At 32.3% G+C, this 19,852-nt stretch overlaps 2 protein-coding genes across 3 annotated transcripts in view; one reads left to right on the top strand and one right to left on the bottom strand.

The window, feature by feature from the left end:
* The window catches only part of LOC111085047 (clavesin-1-like), an 83,604-nt gene extending 73,812 nt beyond the window's left edge, over positions 1-9,792 (bottom strand). The window contains exon 1 of the mRNA XM_022382073.1: positions 9,722-9,792. Coding sequence (XP_022237781.1) covers positions 9,722-9,738 — 17 coding nt within the window. The 5' untranslated portion in view covers positions 9,739-9,792. The remainder of the gene's footprint in view (positions 1-9,721) is intronic.
* LOC106478466 (probable insulin-like peptide 7) overlaps positions 4,121-19,852 on the top strand; it is a 28,807-nt gene continuing 13,075 nt past the window's right edge. Inside the window, exons 1-3 of one of the 2 annotated variants that reach the window (XM_022382075.1) lie at positions 4,148-4,209; positions 9,921-10,089; positions 11,577-11,688. In XM_022382075.1, coding sequence (XP_022237783.1) covers positions 11,600-11,688 — 89 coding nt within the window. In that variant the 5' untranslated portion in view covers positions 4,148-4,209; positions 9,921-10,089; positions 11,577-11,599. Of the gene's footprint in view, positions 4,210-9,920; positions 10,090-11,576; positions 11,689-19,852 lie in introns of both variants that reach the window. The other variant, XM_022382076.1, reaches the window with a different exon arrangement.

The raw sequence follows: 19,852 nt of genomic DNA, 5'->3' as shown, positions 1-19,852 counted from the left end.
TAGCCAATCGACCGGAAGCAGGAATTAGAGCAGTTTAAACAGTTCTAGCCAATCGACTGGAAGCAGGAATTAGAGCAGTTTAAACAGTTCTAGCCAATCTTGCTATTTCAAAATGCAATAGCTAGAATTTCATTTAAATTAAACAGTATAATTGGCTCAAGATATTAAAAGCCAGTGTATCCAAATAGTAAGGTTTTTAAGAATTTTATTTTTTATAATTTTCGCGTAAATATACTCAAGGACTGTCGCTCCTAGTTACAGGGAAGATGGCTAGTCAACATCACTCGCCGTCAACTCTTGGATAACTCTTGTTAATGGAATCTGACCGATACTGTTACAGTGCTTTTACGGAGTCAAAGTGTAAAACATATTTTTACGACAACGGGTTGTAAACCATGAACCTACAACCCGGGTATGCTAACTACTAGGTCACATTAGGCTAACAAGGTTAAGATTGTTTATCAAATATATGTTTGTAGCGTTAATTTCAACCTTTTACATTCACTGGAAAAACTCAAGATGTAACCTATTATTTTGTATCTTAAGATAAACTTTTTCAATTTTTTAAGATTTTTTTAGATATAATTATTATACTTTCTCTTCATGATATCCTCAATAGAAAAAAATGTTTTTATCACATATTTTAATTATAAATAGAAAAATCAAGGAAATACACAACAACATTATAGTTTTACACGAAATGCACTAGCCAATTCTATAATATACAAGTCTGTTTTTTAATTATTTAATTATTAATTCCTACCCTAGATGTGGGGCAGCGGTAAGTTTACGGACTTATAAAACTAAAATCCGGAGTTTGTTTCCCCGCAAGTGACGCAGCAGATAGCGCAATGTGGCTCTGCATTTAAACAAACAAACCTACCCTAGATAATGACGACCGAAAACAGACTCGTCATATGGTACGTTTCCGTTTGGTCAAGGCGAAGTCTAAATTTAATTTGTTTTCATTATTTATTTATTTTGCTTTAATGCCCCCCAATGGCACAGTGGTATGTCTGCGGACTTACAACGCTAGAAACCGGGTTTCGATACCCGTGGTGGGCAGAGCACAGATAGCCCACTGTGTAGCTTTGTGCTTAATTACAAACAAACAATTTTTCTTTAAAAACTTTTTAAATCATAATTTATTAGGACGAATTACAATCACTAGATTTAAATCTAAAATCTCCTGTCTCCAACTAAGACAATTTAAAAAACAACAACTAAGATATAACTATCTAAAATATTTGTTTTATATATATATTATTTTTATGAATGAATATCAACTCTAATTTCAATTTTCTCATAATAACGATCGATAATGGTATTGCCAAATGGTGTGTGTTAAATTTCATTTTCATAAACTTATTTTATTTTAATTTCATTATTACTTTTAGGTATTCTTTAACATTATACTTTCAATGGAAAAACATATAATCACTAAACTTAACTTTAAAACCTTCTATTTCCAAAAACTTAGGTTAATTCTGTTTCATATGTCCCAAAACTTAGACTTAAAACCCTCTCTTTCACTAAATTTAACACAAACAAGATATTTTCACACACAATTCATGATTGCAAGCTATCGACACTCATGAAGCCACCTTGAGGTGAAAATCATAGAGTATTTAGAGTTATTTCAGCAAACAACTTGACTTACACTTTGAAAGCGATTTCAGTCAGGGGAACCTTAATTATCAAGAAACTGAAACCAAAGACGATCACTATTTCGCAAGCAATTGAAGTTATTAAATCAAATATATTAAAGGCGTAGCAGTAAAAAGTGTGAAAAAATTTAAATACATACTTCATCAGTTACAAAAAATAGGAGTAAATAATAATTCTAATTAATTTTTTAATAGAAGTTTATGTTAAGGAAAATTGCAAAAGAGGGAAAACGCAGCCTTGAGTAAAGAAAAATTCGGTTTAATATTTCAAAATGCAATATGAATTGTTGGATAATTAAAAGGACATTTTACTTGTGAGTGAAGTGGAAGGATATTAACGATTAAATGATGGTCAGAAATAAAGAATAAATTTTAAGAAGATCAAAAGGGTTTTATAAAACAATGTGGAAATATTTGAAACGTTACATATAGCAATGAATAATGGAGAACATATTTCTTGAAATATATAGTTAGATAGTTATATTTCTTGAAAGGAAGAACATTTTGTCCAGTTTCTTATGCTATTCAATATTTTAGAAACATTTTTTCAGATTTTCAGAATCACAGTTAACACAAAAAATAATAGCAATAGTATTTTTAAGAGGAAAAACAAACAGGTTGCAAAAAATGAAGTTAAAACACACTTAGGTATTTTTTTAAATGCTATAAATTGTGATGTTTGGAAGAAATTTGGTAGGTTGCTGATAGCATTCAATATAAATCCAGATATACCAAACATTAGTAAAGAACACGAAATAATACAAGTATATATCTTTGGATTTGGTTTATATGTGAGGTTAGGCACAGATTTAACATTCAATGTGTAAATAGAAATATAAGAATGTTTAGCGCTCGACAAATACTTAAATATTAAATATGAATTATATTGAAAAGATAATAATATATTTCATAATTTTGAAGGTGATGTGAACCGATTTCAATATCTTTATGTAATTATGGTAATAATTACACTGTGGTGAATCTCTTATGGCAGCGTTTCTCAAACTGTGGCCCAGGAGGTCTGCGAGGTATATCCCAATTTTATAAAAATATTTACAAAATATGATTTGCAAGAATAAAAAAATATTTTCGCTAAGTAAAATTTACATGATTAAAACATTTAATTTTGGAACATGGCTTTTTATGCATACGGAATCTTTTTTTAATCAAAAACCATCGATAAGTTTGGGGGTCCACGAAAAAATTTTAAATTAAAAGAGGTCCTCGTGTTACTAAAGTATGCGAACTGCTATCATATTCTGCGCAATTTGAAATCCAACGAATTGATCTGTTATCAACTAGTTACTAAACTAAACCAGTGAATTTGTACCCAAAATTAATAGTTGTTTGATAAATTAGAATCTGTAGCAGTATATACCAAATACAACTTGTTCACAGGAATATATATTAGTGAAACTATTATATTGTTTTTCAAACTTGCTGTATTCTGTCATTGGTTATGAATTATATATATTAAATAAATGTCATTTGATAAAATAAGAATTATCGTGTTTATCATAAATGGACTACTTTTTCTGGAAATCCACAATAGTGTCAATTTGTATATAAAACATTGTGGTTGTTTTATTGCATCGTATAAAAACAGTGTTATGTATGAGAGTTATTATTAGAAATTTCTGGTTTTCTTTTCACCAGAGAAGGGAAGCAGAATAGGTATTTCTGTTGTTACTAAAACTATATATAAAAAAAAGGGTAGCCTTACACAATTTTAGATATTGTAATGATATAGTACATTTTAATTTACCTGTTGGTAAAAGTTTTAGATGAGAAAACTACAGTTTACACGTCAATGGAGTACCTGCTGTAAAAATAACAGTATAAATACAAGATTTACAACAATTAACCATACGTTGGGTGATTTAAATATAAATATATAAAACGATCGTGCTTTTTTTACCACGTTACACTGAATTGTCTCGTGCTTTAGAATCAGAAGAGATATTCAAGTTTCAGCAGTGCTAGAGCAACAATTAGCTATAAATATTTGTTTGTAGTTAAGCACAAAGCTACACAATGCTGTGCCTATCACGGGTATCGAAACTCGGTTTTTAGTTTGAAAAGTCCGTAGACGAACCGCTAAGCTACTAGTTGGTGCTTATCTATGACTTACGAAATGAATAACAGCGTTGACCTTTAATGTTGAAACACGCTGACTTGTTTTATAAAAGAAACGGTTATAAGGTAAACGCTAATGTCATTGTCTTCTTTTTATGCAGTCATTAATTTCACGTGACTTTCACATGTAAAGATATTTTGCACCAATACTTGGCGATTACAGTGTGACGCAAAATGGCATGAGCCAATAGGATCAACTCTACAAAATTTATGCAAATTTATTGAAGCTGGCAAACGAGAGGAAAGAAATATTTTAAGCGACAGAATCGACTAATTGCATAGCAAGATAATCTCTTTTTGTTTTTTTACCAAGGAAGTATACCGCCTAGCACGCGAGGGTAACACTAGTTTTCTGGTTCCTCTGTCATAGTTGTGAAGCAGTGTTTCACCATTGTCTATTCTGAAGGTCAGTTGATAATTATTTATTAAATTTATAGCATAATTGCCAATTCTCTAGATGTTTAATATTAACAGAAGATATGAAGCAAGAACATAATGAGTGGTTAAAACTCATCTATAGAGGTAGAAACTACATCCCTCGGTAAAATACAGTTAGATCAATTTCCGTAAAATACACGTATATCTACAGGAATATTAGTTGGTAATGTATGTATATATATATCACTTAACAAACACATTTAATTATATCACTTACTAAAATACCAATACAATTACATCATTCCTAATAAAAATTATCGTAACTTGAGAACATTCTTGTAACTCTAATTACTCGGAATATATTACTTAAAGATATATGTATATCTTTAGATAAAATAGTAACAGATCTAACCACTTGCTAAAATACTTTTATATTAACATCATATCATAAAATACTTGTACATGTGTTGTTGTTGTTTTATTTCTTAAAATAGTTGTAGGTCTAAATAACTCGGTAAAATGTTAGGGAATCTGTACCACTTAGAAAGATATATGTATCTTTCTATCACCTGTTAAATACCTTTTAGTTTTATATCCCTAATAGAACACTTGTAATTGTTCCTTTTACTTCTGTGTTACTTGATAAAGTACATACTTATAGATCTACGTCATTCGGTAAACGCACTTGCAGATTTATATCATCATATAAAATAAACATGGATGTATTTCACTTAATAGAATACTTATTGATCCATATGACTTACTATTTACTCGTACGTTTATAACACCTAGTGAAGTAACGGTATACTATATGGCTCTGTAAGTTGCTGGTATATCTATAACTTAATAAATACTTATTGATCCATATGACTTACTATTTACTCGTACGTTTATAACACCTAGTGAAGTAACGGTATACTATATGGCTCTGTAAGTTGCTGGTATATCTATATCCACTGAAAAAAAATTGTGTAGCTCTTTGTCAGTAGGAAAATATGTACACGTTTCTCTATAGCACTCAGTAAGATACTTGTTTATTTATGCTTCACTTTAAATTATACATACTTTTACACCACACAGTAAAATACTTGCAGATATGTATTACTTGGAAAATTACATGTATCTTTATATTATTCAATATAATACATGCCGTTTTATATCACTCACTAAAATAAATGTTTCTTTATGTCACTTGGTAAAATATACGTGGAATCTATATCTGTTGATAAAATACATGTCAGTCTATGCCACTTATTTAAATACTTTTAAATCTACATCTTGGTAAAACTATGTAGAACTATGTATAAATTTATGACTCTCAGTAAAAATTCACGTTAACTGATACATGTAGCTTTATATCAGTTACTACAGAAGTTGAATGCTTTATGCTAAAGGGATTTTTCAGCCACACCACTTCATTACAGTCTATGTCGTCACGTGTGTCTCGACCGTGCATCTTGTTGACAGCCCTTCAGCGTAGTTTCCATAGCAAAAGGCTCCATTGTGAAAATTTCATGTCAAAAGTACACCAGTCTTCCTTGTTTATTTTACATACTTCATTTAGTGTACGAAGACAACGGTTTCCTAGCGCTTGTTTCACCAGTCCGATCGCATAAAAATCTATAGGCGCTCCACATGACCACTTTGTCTACTTACAGAATAGTATGAACACCAGTTTCAATCTACGTTCTAAAACACCGATCTTTATGTTCTTAGTGTATGAATATTTTGTGTCGGACAGTCTTGTTATACACCCTTTCTCAAAATCGATCAATTTTCTTAAGCATTACTCTATCTAAAAAACGCCATACAATATCAAATTACCATTCTGATATATTCCGTTAGACCGTGACTTGATATCAGCAATTTTATCGTGCGACTTCTGGTTTCTATATTCAGAATCGTTTTAATATAACTACTCAACCCTTTGTATCATGATACATACAGGAAAAATACGAGGATTTCCATATGACCTGTTAAAATACGAATAACTCTATATCATACGCATAATTCATTAGTTACACCAACTGCCAGGTTGATTTTTAGTTTCACTTTAAGTAATTTTAAAGAAGTTATAATAAAAATATATTCAAATGCCTGAATATATCGTCCAGTAAAATACTTGTTGATATATATATATATCTTAATGATATATATATTTTCGTATTAATTGTAACGGATTTATTATTATACATTTATTTTAATATCGATGTTTGCTTAAATTAAATTTATATTTAGAAATGTACGTAACTTATACTGTTAAATATGTATTGCGAAACTCCAACCTATTCTCTAAAGTTGTAGAAAATTGTCGAGTGGAATAATCAACAATATATGTGTATACGTAAACCGTAGTGTTAGCGTCAGTATTGTTACATAAAACTGAAATTTCGAGAAACTCTCCACCCGCTTATAAATATAACCAACACGCCGCGCCAAAAAGCAGTATATATTATTGGTTTGCTATAGTTGGTGTGCTATAAACTTCTTAATCTATAACTGTAATTGTTATAACGGTTATTAATCAGGAAACTTAAGCTATTTGACCAGGAACGTTTATAAATTTCGAACATTACAAACCATTTAACTTCAGTAGATTCACATCGGACATTAGTACTTTTACGAAAACATTACCTAACGTCATTGGTGGAAATTTGACCTGTAATCGGCGCGTAATCAGCGAGAACTACAGGGCTAGCTAGCTCCCTGTTAAGTGAATTATACCTACGTTAACTCGAAATTAACTCGCTCATCGTCAACCTTCTATAAGATATCAAGGAAGTTCCAGTCTAGAAAAAAGACTTTATATTACTTATAAGTTTGTGAAAATTTTGTATATAAATCATTGTTCATAATAACTGTTATTGTAAGTTGTATTATTGTTGTTTGTATATTAAAGCATATTTGTATTGAAAAAAGAAAACTGTGTGTATCAATCTTGTTGGCAAATATAATAAATTGGAGATATATCGGCAAATATTTAACTACTAAATCTAAGTTACAATTTAATTCAGTTTTAGGCTATCAGAAATTGTCATAATTGACATAATTTAAACAATACGTATTGCTGTATTTTACTCTGCAAAACACATTTAGCTCTACATCTCATGGTAAAAAAAAGCTTTACACCCTTATAAACTGGCAAACTATATATTTAGTTCTATATGGCCCAATGAAATACATACATATCGATATCACTTAGTACAAATTATTGCTGATCTATATCACTCAATAGAATATATGTAGCTCTATATAACTTTGTGAACTACTTTTAGTTCAGTAACACTCAATAACATGCATGTTCTTTTTTATCACTTGATAAAACATAAATAGAAATATGTCACTTGGCAAAATACTTCTAGAAACATACCTCATTTATGATACTTTAAGATATATATATCTATATGTAAAATATCGTTTATTCTATGTTACATTGTAAAACAACCTTAGATCTACATGAGTCGGTTGAATACTTTAGATCTATATTTCAATGTAAAATACTTGTATATTTATATCACTCGCGATGAACATTGAACTCTTTATCAGCTATTAAAATGCTCTGTTTCTTTCAATGTTTCATTCACACGGTAAAATACTCGTAGCCCTATATCATTTGTCAACTACTTGCAGATCTATATCACATTGTAAAATATATATATATATACTTAAATCTATGTTACGCGGGAAGTACATGTAAGTCTACATGAAAAGATAAATTATTTGTAGTTCAATGTTACTTGATATATTACATGTGGTTTAGAGCATTCAATAAAATATTTATAGAAACTTTTAGTTCTGTATTACCCGATAAATTACGTGTTATTTTATACCATACCTTTAAATACTTTAAGATTTACATCTTGTTACAATACATGTTAAAAATACATGTATATCTTTGTTTAAAAAATTTGTGGATCAGTATTATTTGGTAAAACAAGAATTGCATTATAAACTTCAATGGGAAAAAAAACGCGCATTACTATGACAAAATAACGACGTTTTGTCATTTACAATTTTGATTTTAATTGCACTGTACCAGATACTGCTGTATACACGTTAATATTGGGATTTATATATTTCTGCTGTTCTTCTGTGCTTTACTACGTGTAAAATTCCGTCTTATCTGAAGTCAACTTCTATATTATCCTAAATCGTTCTTCTCCACGTATTTTACAATTATAAATGCTTGATCAATTTAAATATCTGACATTAGTAGTTTTAATCACTTCCTTTTGCACGATTATTCATTGAATGAAAAAAAATGTAGTCTTGTTGATCGATAAGTTGTGTGATATTGCATCACAATAAGGTTATTAATAATAGTTTTAATCACTTCCTTTTGCACGATTACTCATTGAATGAGAAAAAATGTAGTCTTGTTGATCGATAAGTTGTGTGATATTGCATCACAATAAGGTTATTAATAATAGTTTTGATCACGTCTTTCTTTATTAACTCCACACAGAACCACTGAAGAAAGATATGGTTAACTCTAGAATTACTGATGATATGGACACGCCGGTTTTTAAACACATAAATTCTTTTCTAAGCTATTTTCACTCTAAGCCTTTGTGGGTCTATGACAAGGTTCCTAAGACCACGAGTCACAGAAAGAAATAAGAAGAAATATCATCAATATAGCAGTTAATACCATTGATTACTTCTGAAGATCGTTTTGTTTTTCAAACAGAAAGTGAGTGATTTCACCCAATGTTTTTGTTCTTATAGTTTCTATTATTTCTCATCTCACTGTTCTTCTGTTGTTGACCAACTAACAAACACTGGCATATGTTGGGTGGCTGTATCCCGAAACATACAAATATGTTGGTTACTCAAAATCAGTTGATCTTCTTGTGGAATTTGGACACTTCTATGTGGTTTTACAGATTTATTTTATTTTTGTATACACAAAAGTTATGATCTAAACCTGTTGGTGAAAACAGTAAAAAAAAAAAAAGAAGTAAAGAATTATATGCTAATAAGCCTTAACATGAAGTTCATGAAAACGTAAACGTGGAGTATTATCAACCCATGTCTTCAGTTTAATCTGTAATGCAAAAACACACACAAAAACTGTAAGAAACCGCTTATTTCATATCACATTTTCATTATCAAGTAGGATGTAATTTTTTTCGAAACAAATGTCTCTATTGTAAATGTATCCCCATTAGGTTATAGAGAGAAGGCAATATAGTCAACCAAACATAATGTTCGTGTAACTCAAAAATATATATATATATAATTTGCATTAGACAGTTCACCAAATAAATTTGCCATTAACATATTACTAGAAACGTTTTATTTATTTGTAATATGTCAACAATAAACAGTAGTTTAAAAACGAAACTTTTTTATTTTCTGCATATTAATTACACTGTTGAGCTCAATTAAAGGTTTAACATAATTTCATTGTTTTGTACAGTCTGAAGTTAACAGCTGACCTAAATTTAACGCAATTAAGTGATGCTATGTCATTTGAAGAGCGCTTTGTGTAGGTAGAACAGGATGTAATCCTTTAAAGTTCAAAAGGATAAACTTACCTTTTACAGAAACTCATCTTTTACTAGTGTGAAGAAGGTTCTTCTAATTTAAGCCACACAAGTTGTAAAGCTATACATCCTCCTCCGTGAAATTCGGTTGTCTGATTAATAAACCTCCCTGCATGATTCCTTCATTCAACAAACTCGGAGATCACGACTTTCTCTACGACTGTGTTTTTGTTTTCTCAAACAATTGTAGTTATTGACGTGACAAACCCCGAGATTCTTTTAATCCATCTCGTCGACAGAAGTTTTAGTAATTGCTGTGAGGCTTCGTCTCATTCCCAATCGTTGTCGGAGTAGCAACACCACCTGGTGATCAGTTATTGAAATAGATACAAAAGAAAATCAAAAAGAGAATCGAATAGGTAAATGAAAGAAAGTTTCTCATATACTTAAAAAATATGTTTAGTAAAATATGAGATATTAATGTAATATTGAAGACATTAATGCAATATTGGAGATATACTATTATCTGTTCAAATGTCCTGTAATATAAAATACGTGGCTACAAAACTGAAACTAATATCGTTGTAAATAAGATATACACTATATATGCAGTCCGTTTCGTGCATGTTACACTTGTACACTATTTACACGATTGTAGCAGAAATATTTTTACAAGATATATATTTGCAGAGGTAGCTTTGTGTTAGAGAAATTACATTCACAATATATATTGATTAACCATAACGAGTAGATATATTATGGAAAAAATACACGTCCACTACTTATTGCCATAATGAATACTTATATCATGAAAGAAATACACGTTCACTACTTATTGGCCATAATGAGTAGTTATATCATGGAAGAAATATGTGTACACTACTCACTGGTCATAGCAATAATGAAAAATTATATGATAGACAATACACATACACTATTGATTGGCAATAATGAGAAGTTATATCGTAGACATTGCATGTATACAGTATTGAGTAACAATAATAATAAGTTATATCATAGACATTACACGTCTACACTATTGAGGAACAATAATGATAAGTTATATTATAGACAGCACAATTACATTATTGAGTAACAATAATGATAAGTTATATCGTAGACAGTACACTTACACTACTAATTGGCAATAATGAGAAATTATAACATAGACAATATATATATACACTATTATATCATAAAGAGTATACGTACAGAAATTATTATGCATATGAGCAGAACTATATCATAGATAATATATCTACAATTCTGATTATCTCTTTTAGCAGTGTTATAACATACGGGATATAAGTTCAGTATTGATTATAAACACAGAGAATATACGTCACAGCTGTCTATACATAAGATGAGTGTTATGACAAAGAGAAAATAGATATACTGATATTATACATATACGCAATGTTATGTCACAGAGTATATACATCCACCACAATTATCTGTATCAAAAATATTAGAACAGGATATACATACTCAACTGGTTATACAAATGAGGAATGTGGGTTTATCCTATTGAACAATGTCATAGTGTTAGGTATTTGGACTGATTCCACAATTATTGTTATGTTATGATTGTCGAGTTTAATTAGAAGTGTTGGATTTTGTATGTTAAGGTTTGTTATTTGTATAAGAAGCGTTATTATAGATGTAGCAACTGATTATTTTTGGCGAGTATTGTAATATTATGGATGTTGCTATTGGTTATATGCATTAGCAATTTAATATTATGTAAGTTACCATTGGTTACCCGTATGAGGAGTGTTGTACTCAAGAAGCTATGTATAAACGATAGAATACATGCACGTAAAATTCTGTAGTTTGAGAGAACGTATTCATATGTCTATGTATTTTTAACATGCTAATATGATGCTGTAACATTATTCATTTTTAGTGATTCCATCGAGTTTCGATCATATGATGTTTGGAGTGTTCCTGTTGTTATTGGCGACAAATTTTGCAGCAAACATGCAAAATTCAGATAAGGAGAGACTTTTCCGACTTAGGTACGTAAAAAAATATCCATTCAATTACTTTCGTTACAGTTACTCTGAAAACGTGGCTTATCTAAACAACACACTGAATTTTTCAACGATAACATTTGAAATAAACGAACACTAAACTTTCTAAGGCTTTGATAAGATTGTTGTATTAATTAATTTAACATACGATGGTTAGTTTTACTGATGATTGATTCGATATTTGTAAATAATCCCGATTAAAATTATCCTAATTCTATCTTTTAGAAGAACAAAATACACATAGAAAAGAGACGCAGAAACCAGTATTTGCTTAAACATGTTTTTCTTTTTTAAATAATAAACAACTAACGACAGAATATAACCAAGAGCAGGTCAATATGAATAAAAACAACCAGTTATGTCCTGCTGGACTGCAAAAATACTGAATACAGCCAACTTTATATTTGGTATTTTTAAATTCTTATGAAAGTGTTTCCCATGGGTCAACGATAAGTTTACAAACTTACAATGCTAACATCCGAGGTTCGTTTCCCTGCACTATACTGATTATAGATAGCATTGTGCTAAACAGAAAGCATGAACACTTATAAAGGAATAGTAATTCTCGCAGTTTCTTGTGGCAGACTTTACTTTATAGTTATCATCATGTTTCCTGTTGTTGGATAACATAATTACTTTATAGTTATCATCATGTTTCCTACTGTTGGATAACATAATTACTTTATAGTTATCATCATGTTTCCTACTGTTGGATAACATAATTACTTTATAGTTATGACCATGTTTCCTGGTGTGGGATAAGGTAATTACTTTGTAGTTATCACCAGATTTCCTGGTGTGGGATAAGGTAATTACTTTGTAGTTATCACCATGTTTCCTGGTGTGGGATAAGGTAATTACTTTGTAGTTATCACCAGGTTTCCTGTTGTGGGATAAGGTAATTACTTTATAGTTATCATCATGTTTCCTGCTGTTAGATAACATAATTACTTTATAGTTATCACCATGTTTCCTGGTGTGGGATAAGGTAATTACTTTATAGTTATCATCATGTTTCCTACTGTGGGATAAGGTAATTACTTTGTAGTTATCACCAGGTTTCCTGCTGTGGGATAAGGTAATTACTTTATAGTTATCACCATGTTTCCTGGTGTGGGATAAGGTAATTACTTTATAGTTATCACTATGTTGCCTACTGTGGGATATGTAAAGACTTTATAGTTATCACCATGTTTCCTGCTGTAGGATAACTAATGACTCAGTAGTTCTGAGTGGTTCTCTGTGAGTGAACACATAAGAAAGCTCAGTTTTATGTGTGCTAATCAAATCGATTAATAATTAAATAATCGTATAAATTCGATTTCGAAGTTTATTTCAATGATAGAAATATATAATCGAAATTCCGATTATGTACTCAGAATTAGTGATTGTCTTCTACGAAGGAAAATTAATTACATGGGAGGAAATATATGTGAAATGGGATGTTCAATAAACTAATATTCACAGTAATACCGGATAATGTATGATTATTGTTAGAAACGGACTTGATTTCGATTTTTGAAAGGAAACCCCAGATATCGGTGATAAATATATAACATTTGAACATGATATTAAACAATGAAACTGTGTTAACGTTATGGAGCTTCAAAGACTTCTATATCACGAAACTGGTAATAACTTTACGATAAGAATAAATACTTTTATAATTAAGGTTTGTTTGTTTGTTTCAGAGCAAAGCCACATTGGACTATCTGCTGTGTTCACAGAGGGGAATCAAACCCCGGATTTTAGCGTTGTAAGTCCGTAAAATTACCGCTGTGCACGTAAAGTATGTGTTCTTGTTTCTATAGCTCAGTGGTAAGTCTGAGGGCTCACACCGTTAAAAAACGGTAACAGCACAGATAGCCCATTTGGTAGCTTGGTAGCGCTTAATAACAAACAAACACACTACGTATACATATGCCCCCCCCCCCAGTGGCACAGCGGTATGTCTGCGGAATTACAACGCTAGAAACCGGGTTTCGATACCCGTGGTGGGCAGAGCACAGATAGCCCACTGTGTAGCTTTGTGCTTAACTATAAACAAACAAACGTATACATATATATGTAATAGTTGTACTTTCGCAGCGACCACGAAGGTGTTCTGTTTCAAGAGTAAATAAAACCAAAATTAAAAGTAACAGATCTCTTTATTTCTTACTTTAGAAGTTCACATCTCATGAAGTGTTTGTAGCCTACAAAGTGCATAATTCTTTTCCTGGTTCATGACATGCGCACGTTTTACTGACAACACACTACTGTATACTGGTGCGAGTGATTAAAACAGGTGACCGCCCCAGGCGGCCTTCGGCCCCCTTTCAGCGAATTAGTAAAGTATTACTCTTTTCATTACTTCAAGAAATGTTTTACTTTGATATTTTTAATATAAACATCATATTCGAAGTTAAAGTTCTAGGTTCAGATGAAGTTGTAATAGAGAGAATTCTAAGTTTGACCGCAACATTAAAACTTTACAGATATGGGTGAAATCCAAAACAGTGTATGGAGGTAGCATAACATTGTCTCTAATTTCGAACCACCGACCACAGGAAGACAACCAGCAGGCAACAAACACTTCTACTTTATACCATATTATTATTGTCCATTATTGCTTATCTTTTTTTTTATGATTAATCTAATTCTTAACACCACGTAGCCAATATAAATAATTCTATTTCAATATTACTTCAATTAATATTTTACACTTGGAGAGTTTCATACTGGTCGTAGCACAGAATCTCTTCTATCCAATAATCCCATCTTCTACTTGTAATGCGAATTAAATTTGATTTAAGTAGCATCTATTCTTTCCCCATACTTTCACACTTGCTCCACTTCCATACTTTCACTCCCTTTCGACAAGTCTTCAAATTGACCAGTGTGACCTCAGTTCCTTCTTTTCCTGTTCCCGTAGTTTACATGCTATTTCATTACGACATTATTCATAGAACTTATTAGGTTGCTCAAAGGCTGTGCCTTACTAGCTAGGTGGTCAAATTTCTCATCGAATAATATGCCGCTGTAGCCTGGAATACAAACAGGTCTTTATTAAATGATTTTTCAAGTTTTTCAAAGGTTTTAACCCATTGTATCTAGTCAGAACCTAACTCCAGCCTTGTGATGACGTTTATGGGTCTGTAATGAACTTCACTGTAAACCAGATAGATACATTCTCTCGTACTTCACATTCTGCTCTGAATGAAGTGTAGCATCCATTTTATGCTGCCTGTCATTTAAACATTACATGTTTATCCCCCACCCCCACGGCTTCTACTCATGCAGTCACGTCTTTCTTGACTGCGACATTTGTTACTATGATAAGTGTCGGTCTCTGCTCATACACACATTCCATGACTTTGACTGTGTTATGTAGTCCTGACCTTTCCCTGGTGCCAAACTTCTTTGTGTTTAGTTAATTTAACTTACATGGATACACTATATTTCTGACTAGCAGAGACCCGCAAAACATTTGCGACCAAATCAATATCTTTATTGCAACAGTTCTTCTTTGAATACAGGATTGTTAGAGTAATACAAAAGAATTGTAATCGCAGACACTGAAATCTATAATTCCACTTATGTTAGTCCTAACATTAGTTAAGCCTTTATTAAATACGGCCTATTTTCGATAAAGAGATAAATTAACACTGTAACTTGTGTATGTTTTTTGCTTTAGTTCATTTAGGGCTAAACTTTACCGCACTTAATACTATCAATAAATAATCTTCTAATATTATTGTACGACCTAACGTTAGACCTTTTTAAAACTTTGATAACATTTTAATATGTTGTATAAAATGTCTACTAAACTATATTTACGTATTTTCTGGCGTAACTCAACGATTTAACAAAGATACATTTTCAAATTGCGAAAAAGGTGCAATTTTTTGTACATTTTAGTCCAAATATATATCTTTAATTTTCGATCAATCGACGGGAAGCCAAACTACTTAAATTACGTAATAAGCTGCTATGACATCGTTGCGTGACCGAAAGACAGACAGACAGATACGCACTGTATTTTATAGTATTAGATGATTTCCAGGGGAAATATCTCCTCAACATCTTTATTGGTTTCACTTGACCAATTTAAGTTTCTAATTTACTGCTTCATCTCTTTCTCTTAAGTGCTAAAACAGTTTGTGATTTATCTCTCAGATGATCAATATGTGCTGTCGTTAACGATCTGAAATCAATCACGACACCAAGAAAAGGGACTGAATTCTTATGTAAATCTCTGTTTTCTGCATTTTTACATTGAAGAGAGAAATAGCTGGGTGAGATCTGGTAGCCAACATTTAACTGGCTTTATTTGATTGGATGAACATTTTGTTACCTATAATTCCATGACAGAGACTTTTGTTGGCTTCTTGCAGACCCTGCATCGTTCTCATTGGCCATTGGATATTTACAGCAATTATATCATCAACATATGTATATGGTGTCACTCCAGGGCTTTCCTGTGCGTTGACCACATCAGCTTGTGTACATTGAAGGGGGCATGACTCAGGGGGGGGGGGGTTCTTTGTGGCATGCCCGGGATGAATTATAGAATTTCGCATCTCCATTTCAAGTGACAGTGCCTGATGTCCAGCATAGCCAATAGCCATCATATGAAAATCTTCCAAGGCCTTTAGTTTTGTTGACAAAATGCCAATATTCTCTCGAATGTAGGTATCTTCAAGGTCAAATATCCCAACACAACATTTTTCTGTTGTCTGTATACACCGCTGTATGTCGTTAGCGACGGTCTCGACATTTGCGGTTGTAGATTTTTTGTTTTGATTTCCCTTCCCACCAGGGTAGGCAGGCAATCTTTCTTCTACAGGTTGCCCAAGTATTTTTGCTGCTACCTTTTCCATGAGCTTTACGCATAAATTTGGCAATGCTAACACTCTATATCCCTTCCGTGCGACGATCTTTGAATGGTTTGGGCATTGAGCAGTCTCTTGAGACCCTTCTTTATTCACCTCACTATCATTGAAAAATGTATTATTTCACTTAGCTGTGCTTTCTGTTCTATGGCGAGAGTTTTTATTTTAGAATATCTCACACCATCTGGGCATAGTGTAGAATCCCTATTTATTTTCTAAATAATTTCCTCCTATTCATCCAGATTTACTGGCATTTATGACAGTAGCTCAGCTCCATGTTGAACTTTGTCATTCACTCCCTGCCACGCCCATCTTACAGAGGTTTACTCATTTTCTTGTAGCTGCAAGAAGTTATTACTATTTTTTTCATCAGTTCTAAGACAATTCAGCATTCGTTCCTCAAATCTCTTGTGACAAGATCACACATCCTCTTGATACTTTTTTCATAGTTTTGCCAGTTTCTAAACTTGACGTGGTATAATGAAATCTCTGGATCACATTGCTGATAAAAAAAATGTCCCATAGTGGTTGCCTACTTCTGTCTGCCTTTTGCTGAAATTCGGAGGTAACTTTATTGAATTCTGCTTGATCTAAACTTCTCTTTTATTACACATTTTAACCTGAGTTTATATTTTTCTGGTCTACGTTTCCTCTTTCCAGGCTTACTCCATTGCTTAACGTTTATTGTGATTATTTACATTTCTGGCTCACTCATTCTTTTCTCACTATCTCCCTACATTTTCTCATGATAGTTTTGGATCCTGTTCGAAATCTGTAGTCAGAGCATAAACTATTTATGAGATGACTCTTTCTCGGCTGAATGCACGAGTATTGGCTTGTGATCACTGCCCATTAAAGGCAATAACCTCCAGTTTAACTTAATGAATGTAGCAGAAGTAATATGTGTGAGGTCTATGGATAGGTCAGAGTCTCCCTTTCTGCTATTCTTGTGAGGACATCATTATTAGTTAGAATATAGTTGTTGTTTCGCAGTGTCTCCTCCAACGATCTTCCATTCACAATTCAGTCACTGTCCATCCAGATAGCCCCCAGACATTAAAATCCACCAATAAACGAACCGCACTGTTTTGCTCGTTCAACTTACGTTTCAGTCCATTAGTCAGGAGATTTTTCGTTATTCGAAGTTCGTGTTCACTGTTGGCCCTAGCAAGAATTTTTAACTGTCATCTATTTATAGGCTCATTACATTCATTCAGAGCATTTTAATACTTGGAACTGACGTAGAAACATGTGCTAATTGAATGCAATGAACCTATAAATAGAAGAAAATTAACAGACTCAAACCGAAGTTAAAAGAGCCAAACAGTGCGATTCGTTTATTGTTGAATCTTTGAGTGTTAACGGTGTGTTAATTAGGCATTAACATCACTTATAAATGATTTATCTTGTGCGCATATTCACAAACAGATTCAACAGATTAGTTATTTTCTTTTAGAATTTTGCGGAATGACTGAGACGAGGAGTTGGTATTACTAATGATATAATTATTCTGGATCATAGGTTCGGCGGTTCGCATCCTGGTAATTCCACAAAAAGCTTTCTGGTTTGTGACGCATACAAAAATGTTTGATATAACACCTGACGACGGCCGGAGAATTCATTGGTCGAAACGTTGTGAAAATAATAATAAAGACGAGAATAACAGTGCGAATAATTATACCATTAGTAATTCTTTTTTTCCCCTCTGTCATAATGTCATTGGAGATATACAAATTAACCAGGCTATTTTTCTTGCCAGTAATCTTCAGGTTGACTGCCAGAGTCTCTGGACTCACTTTCTTTCACTTGAAAGCATTCGATGTCGGCATATACAGGGATGAGAAGTCCTCTTTTGGCGCCTACTTCTACTTTCGATTTTTCGAAAAATGCTTTGGTACCTCTGCCATATGATGGTTTTTCTCATAGTTTTGTTTTTTGCACCATTACGACATTCTTTTCATTCAGTAGTTTTTTAATTGTCACTTTTCTCATTTTGTAGCTATATATGTTCCAAGATTTTCCCAAACACACATTTCTTATTCATCTCCCCCACTTACTTTCTTGTTTTACCTTCTTTTCCTTCTTCTAAGTGTTTGCTTTGATATACGTTTGTCATTGCACAGAAACATAATTTAGGTTTGGTTTGGTTGTTCTGAAGCGCAAAACTATACAATGAGCTATCTGTGCTCTGTCCACCACAAGTATCGAAACCTGATTTTTAGCGTCATAAACCTGCAGACTTACAACTGAACCACTGGGGGGTGAGGCATAGTTTAAATGTTAATTATTTCGAGCATAGAATTTTTAAGTAAAATATCTCTATCAATATATAAGTTAGAAATAAAAGATGTGATAGAAAAATAAACAGGGAAAAAACAAATTATCTGTGAAAATTTGTAAACAACACACATGGGCTGGTTGCTCTTTTTAATGCAAAGCCGCATTGAGCTAGCTGCTGTGTCCACCGCGGAGAATAGAACTCCGGATGTTAGCATCGTAAGTGCGCGTGCTTACCACAGTCCCGCCGGAGGACTAACACACGCAAATATTGCAACTGAGTGTTTTAGAAAGGTTTGAGAGTTTATGAAGAAAGAGTTACTTCCTATGATAAGATATCTGAAAAGAAGAATAAAAAGTAACCTTCTCCCATAATTGGTATTAAACATGAACTGTATGAAAGTAATTGTTTATCGCTTGTTTCATTAACGTTGATCATTAATGTGATTGCCATCGGTGATCGAGAAAATAAAGTTATTTAAGTTACTGATATATAGAAAAATATATTAAAATAATTATAATTACTGAAAAAATGTTCCAACCTACATCCTTTTGAAATAAATTAAGCTCACAAGAGAAGCTTTATGGAGGGAAAATGCTTGTTTAACTTAAAAGTGAAATAGGGGTATAAAGTATATACTTTTTTCATGTAAGATGATAATTGTAATTTTTGCTTAAATTCTGAATCGATTATAATAAAATAAACATAAATATAGAAATAGAAATATTTATAAAAAACTAAAATAGCTTAAAGATTTGGTACTTATCAGATATTATTTTTAAGTTATATTTTCTCTTAGGATTTGGTCCGGCATGGCCAGGTGGTTAGGGCACTCGACTCGCAATCTGAGGGTCGCGTGTTCGAATCCCCGTCCTACGAAACATGCTTGACCTTTCAGCCGTAGGGGCGTTATATGACGGTCAATCCCACTATTCGTTGGTAAAAGAGTAGCCCAAGAGTTGGCGGGGGGTGGGGATGACTAGCCGTCTTCCCCCTA

Source organism: Limulus polyphemus, unplaced genomic scaffold (genome assembly GCF_000517525.1).
Source record: "Limulus polyphemus unplaced genomic scaffold, Limulus_polyphemus-2.1.2 Scaffold214, whole genome shotgun sequence".
NCBI classification, from domain to species: domain Eukaryota; kingdom Metazoa; phylum Arthropoda; class Merostomata; order Xiphosura; family Limulidae; genus Limulus; species Limulus polyphemus.
The sequence above is the reverse complement of the archived record's forward strand: the minus strand, read 5'-3'. Positions and strand labels throughout refer to the sequence as shown.